At 50.5% G+C, this 6214-nt stretch overlaps 1 protein-coding gene across 1 annotated transcript; it reads right to left on the bottom strand.

Moving 5' to 3' along the window:
* Window positions 1-3541: 3541 nt before the first annotated feature.
* tbx3b (T-box transcription factor 3b) lies at window positions 3542-5543 on the bottom strand. The gene is made up of 4 exons (XM_030371318.1): window positions 4965-5543; window positions 4608-4875; window positions 4238-4384; window positions 3542-4009 (listed from the first exon to the last, which is right to left on the bottom strand). The coding sequence occupies exons 1-4, from the start codon at window positions 5327-5329 to the stop codon at window positions 3902-3904; spliced, it is 888 nt and encodes a 295-aa protein (XP_030227178.1). The 5' UTR covers window positions 5330-5543; the 3' UTR covers window positions 3542-3901.
* Between the last annotated feature and the right edge of the window lie 671 nt (window positions 5544-6214).

Genomic DNA, 6214 nt, shown 5'->3' with positions numbered 1-6214 from the left:
GAATGTGTGTTCTCCTTGACTCTTTCTTATCTAGTGGGGTCCCTCAATAGCTCTGGGGTTGTCCCCCACAGGACTCTAGGGGAACGACGGCAAACCCCAATATAATCTTGGATCCAGAGGTTCGACTGATAGAGGATAAATGGTCCTAAAATCAGGGGCTGATTGGAGAACACAAAGTCATGGAATAAACAGTGGTGGGTTTCTCTTGTGGGCATAACAAAGAAGAAACGCCCTTACCTTTGAGCCCCTTTCCACAGGAAGGAAAAGGGGTATGCACACTCATACACACACACACACACACACACACACACACACACACACACACACACACACACTAACACACACACACAGTGTTGTGATAATAAGTGTTGAGATATCATTTTGATCATTTATTTACACCACAATAGATAGTATAATGTCTCATCTACTGTCTCTTGTACCAATACAATAGAACCGATACAGTATCAACATATATAGAGTAGGCTGCCTGCTATTGTACTCGCATATCCTCACATCTTAAAGCTTAACACACACCGGCACCGAAACGGCACGTCAAAAAGAACGCCACCATTATTTTGGGCGTAGGTAGCCCACATCGGCCCCGCTAGGCTTCACGCCACTGTTCTTATCCCTAGTGTCGCCTGAAAAAAACGCTTTTTTAAAGCTGTTTGGTACATCCCGGCTTGATACAAGTTCCTGCACATATGGAGATTGTTGATGCACTAGATTAATAATGCTACAATGCAAAAAGAATGAGCAATGACGGTAAATAAAGTGTGTAAAGGGACCGTAAACAAAGTGCCCGACAGAACATAAAGTAACTATGAATTAATGTGACCATTGTAAGCACAAACAGAGGATCATGGGCATCAGGGCCATATACGTAGTCATAAAACAACTGGTATAACGTTATGGTAGCCTATAGCGACTTTGTTGATCTGCTTCTTTCAAAACATATCGGTTCAGCGCGCTGCTTCCTATTGGTGCTATAGGGGCGACTTTTGACGTGCGTGAAATGCGTGTGTGGCCGGCTTCAGCCTCTATTCATGAGCGGTCTTCATGTGGTCCAGGTCTGTCTCTTAGGAGGGTCCTGCTGCCTCTGATTACTTGAGGTCGACTCTGTTGTATTCTATGTACTTAGAATAGAATACATATACTGTGTATTTAAATGTAATTCAATGTATTTTAATTGATATGCAAAGCACTTTGAGCATCTGGCTGAAAGTATTATTATTATTATATAACAATACCATTGATTATTATAAGAATGAGTCACAATCAACACTGTTGGTTGTGACTCATACTTAAATGCTCAAATTGAAGTATAGTATACAGGCCTAAAGAGGGACAGACAGGCCCATAGAGGCCTGCAGGACAGACAGACAGGCCCGCAGAGATGGACCTAGGACGGGACAGACCACCCTGGAGCCAGTGTCCTCAGGGACCCCTGTAGTCTGTTTTAGGGACCCCCCCCCCCGGGTCCGAGTGGGAGGAGGTCCCCCTGACAGCAGGGTCGCAGGCACGCCGTGAACTCTGGGTATTTACAGGGGAACGACAGCTTTGGGGGCGCCGAGGGGGGGTGGGGGGGGTGGAAGTCCACGCACGGTTTCCCTGGGAGGTAGTTGGGGAGGAACGGGGGCGCGTGGAAGCTGGGGTACGGATAAAGGACGTACCCCCCGAACGGAGACACGCCCACCAGACCCTGCGGACAAAGACGCACAGACGACCACAACAACAGCCTGATCATAATATGAATATTAGTAATTATTATTATAATAATATTACCGTTATATTTCTGTAATCGTCATTATTGTCATACCTAAATCACCACCAATGTTATTTTTACTGATTGCAATTTTTATTTTTGATATTCATATCAATACTCGTATTAATAATACTTATTATAATAATATAACCATTATATTTCCATAATCATCAGTATTGTCATACCTAAATCGCTATCAATGTAGCCTTTATAGATTCATGTTTTTATTGTAAATACTGTACCAGCGCCTGGTGCTGGAAGTGAAGCGGAAGGCCCGCTCTGGCGGCGGTCCTGACGTGGTGAGACGGGGGGCCGGGGTCCAGGGCGGTCCCTCCGTAGGGCGTCACACTGCGGGGGGCCGTGGGGCGGCCCTTCAGCGGGGCCTGGTGCCCGCCCACCTGGCCAGGGGGGCCCGTCTCCCCGCCCCCGTCTCTGCCACTGGGGGGTCTCGGTCCGTCTGGGGGACACCCGGACCCCCGGGAGGGGCGGTCGCGCCCTGCTTTGATTTCTCTCCCGGTCACAAAGCATCTGTGGGGGTCTCCCGGCGTCCACACGCGTCCTTCAGCGGTCCTGTTGACCCCGGGCCCTGGCTCGCCGGCGCCTTCCCCCTCCGTCCCTGCGCCGGTAGGGGGCTCCGGGGTCGGGGTGTCGGAGGGGCGGTCTCTCGGAACACGGGGCGGTTCCAGGGGACCACGCGCCGCGTCCTCTCCGTGGTCCTCAGAGCCGGCTCCGGGGTCGCTGTCGCTGTCCCGCTGCGCTGGAAGGACAGGACATGAGTTCGTGAGACAAGGGGTTCATATCTGAACACATCCCGGTCTGCTCACACCAGAGAGAGGAGAGAGGGGACGACAGGAGAGAGGGGACGACAGGAGGAGGGGACGACAGGAGGAGGGGACGACAGGAGGAGGGGACGACAGGAGGAGGGGACGACAGGAGGAGGGGACGACAGGAGAGAGGGGACGACAGGAGAGAGGGGACGACAGGAGGAGGGGACGACAGGAGGGGACGACAGGAGGAGGGGACGACAGGAGGGGACGACAGCAGAGAGGGGACGACAGGAGGAGGGGACGACAGGAGAGAGGGGACGACAGGAGGGGACGACAGGAGAGAGGGGACGATAGGAGGAGGGGACGACAGGAGGAGGGGACGACAGGAGGAGGGGACGACAGGAGAGAGGGGACGACAGGAGGAGGGGACGACAGGAGAGAGGGGACGACAGGAGGAGGGGACGACAGGGGGAGGGGACGACAGGAGGAGGGGACGACAGGAGAGAGGGGACGACAGGAGAGAGGGGACGACAGGAGGAGGGGACGACAGGAGGAGGGGACGACAGGAGAGAGGGGACGACAGGAGGAGGGGACGACAGGAGAGAGGGGACGACAGGAGAGAGGGGACGACAGGAGAGAGGGGACGACAGGAAGAGGGGACGACAGGAGAGAGGGGACGACAGGAGAGAGGGGACGACAGGAGGAGGGGACGACAGGAGGAGGGGACGACAGGAGAGAGGGGACGACAGGAGAGAGGGGACGACAGGAGAGAGGGGACGACAGGAGGAGGGGACGACAGGAGGGGACGACAGGAGGAGGGGACGACAGGAGGGGACGACAGGAGAGAGGGGACGACAGGAAGAGGGGACGACAGGAGGAGGGGACGACAGGAGGAGGGGACGACAGGAAGAGGGGACGACAGGAGGAGGGGACGACAGGAGGAGGGGACGACAGGAGGAGGGGACGACAGGAGAGAGGGGACGACAGGAGGGGACGACAGCAGGCCGTACCCGGGGATGTGGAGGAACGGGAATATCCCCGTGGTGAATCCTTGACCCGCTTCCCCTTGTTTCTGTTCCTCCTCGTCTCTGAGGTCCTCTGGGATGAAGGCTGCAGTTTCCTTAGGTGAAAGAAAACGGGAAAGTTCTGAAACGTTTTCAGAAATGTAAATATTGCTCTACTGTTTGACAAGATTCACTCATGACAGGGTTAGTTATAATATAAATCAGCTTAAAATACTTTAATTCAATTGTCTACAATCTTGCTGTAATGCATCAATAACAAACGGCTCTGTATCCACATTTTAAGCACCATATATTTGACAAATGGGTGGGAAATGGCATACATATGATAATCAATTCAAATAGTTTTAAAGAGAAGGTAGTAAAACAGAACCCTGCCTCTTCTCTCTGCGACCGTTCCCCGTCTCCCGGAAGCCTTTGGCAAAGGGGTTGTTGTCTATCTTTAGCTGAGTCACCTGAAGAAGACAACATGTTGGGATCCATCTCATACAATTTCAAATGAACAAGTCTTTGTCTATCAAACCCTGATCAGAGTATATCTTTGTTGTTATAATTATAACATATGATATAAATGAACTGGTCTACATTCAAGTTGGTGAGATAGTCTTCTACCCAATAACGTTTGGTTTACTGTTTCCCATTACATAGGAGTACGACCCTAAGGTTATAAGCCTGCTTGTTACCTTGTCATTCTGGTAGGCTGTCACCGCGATGAACTCGGTCTCAGAGAAGATGCAGGTTTTAAAGGTGCTGTATGGAAGCTTCTGGATGTCATTGGCCTTCACCACGTGAAACCTTGGTTGATATTTGTGCATTGAATTAAGAATGGTCTGAAAAAGAAAAAAGAAAACCCGAGTTTACAAATGTATTTCTAATATTTTCTAATCTTATGTCATCAAATTGTGTCCTTTTACAGCTGCAATGCAAATGTATAAAAGCTCAACCAATTACATCAGGGTGAAAGCTCTGGTGACATAAGAAAAACACCAACACTTAACTACCCATTCCTGGATTTAACGTAATGCTGTGTAATGTTTTAACAGTCTGACGTACAAAGCCGTGCTTGTCCGAGATGTTGTTGGTTAGTTTGAGTTTGTTGAAGTTGACCGTCTTGGCCATCCAGTGGTCCCCCGAGGCGGGACTGTCCGGGTGGAGGTACATGCGTCTGGGCATCTCCGGGTCGGCCTTTCCTGCGACCATCCAGTGGCCGTTATGGAACTTGTACCTGAAGTCATCTGTCGCCACGATATCCATCAGCAGGATGTACTGAGCTTGCTTGTTAAGACCAGAACACTTGACTTTGAACGGCGGGAACATGCGCCTGGAAGGCATACAAACGTAACATCACTGAAATTAACGCGTAAAGCTCTGAACGGTGACGGTCTGAGTTGAGCGTCTTTCCATATTTACCTCCCAGATTTAGTGATGACCATCTCTGTGCCGTGTGTGTGGAACTGTCTCCAGAGCTCCTTTGCTTCCAATTGAACTTTGGGTTCCTCGTCCTCCAACCCCTCTGTCTCCAACACGTCGCGCGGCCTGGGGGTCGTGCCCAAAACGGACGGCTGTGGTTTCAGCGTCGTTTGGCAAAGAAGGTGTTCCATTCTGGGCTGATGGCGCGCGACAGGCGATCCGATGGACCCACGTGACGTTAGCGTGGTGGGCGGGAAGAGAGGGTACCCCCCCAGTACCGACCCGAGGGACACGTCCGCCACTCCATTCGTAGAAAAGCCATGCGTAAAGTCGCCAGAGACGCACTGATCCAAGCGGTTGTGCATGACTTTGCGCCTCGCTATGGCTTTAATTGGAGTGAAGTCATAATGGTGCAAATTAATTTAACTCGAATTAAAAGCTTACTCTGCATCTTTCAGCTCATCAGCAAGCACTACACGAGGCCAGCGATTGTAGTTCTCCACGAGGGCAGAAGTGTTGCCGTAGTGCGTCCCTACCGTGAACCTGCGCGCCTCTGATGCACCGCTGGTGTTTGGTCTCCGCTGGCGCCCGGGGGGAGCTGGCTCTGGTCTGCTCGGACTCAGGGTTTTACACTCAGCAGTGGGAGGGGCCGACACACAACATCTATTAAGAGGACAGGACGTGTAATAATGCACAATAATGTTCATCACCAGCCACGCATTGCTCAGGTTTGTAAATGTGTATTAAAGTAGTTGGGTTTGAGTTTGTTTAATTGTCGTTCATATTAAAATAATTTACACAATACAGTCGCACAAGACGGCATTCTGTACGACTGAAGAAAGAAGTGTAATTTTGTTTGTGTTGTGGGTGTGCAAGTTTATGCCCATCAGTAACAAGAGAAAAGTATAAAGAATCTTGATAAGTGTACAGTATTTCAATGTACTGTGACATCTAATTGTCACAGTACATTGAAATACAATCCTTCTTTATCTCAAACATTACCAAATGTAATATGTGTGCATATGAGTTCACTGAGGCCACCTCCATACCCCCATAACAGGTGAGGGTATACTGGGCCCTAGCATCAGCTGCAGGTACCACATTACAAACATTTAACCTTTTAACAACCAGGTAAAAGAAGACATTTTATAAGACGTGTTCAGAAGTGTGTGTATGTGTGTGAATGTATGTTTGGTTGTGTGTGTGTGTGTGTGTGTGTGTGTGTGTGTGTGTGTGTGTGTGTGTGTGTG

This window comes from Gadus morhua, chromosome 11, assembly GCF_902167405.1.
Source record: "Gadus morhua chromosome 11, gadMor3.0, whole genome shotgun sequence".
Classification (NCBI taxonomy): domain Eukaryota; kingdom Metazoa; phylum Chordata; class Actinopteri; order Gadiformes; family Gadidae; genus Gadus; species Gadus morhua.
Note: the sequence above shows the minus strand (reverse complement) of the source record. Positions and strands in the feature narration are given on the sequence as shown.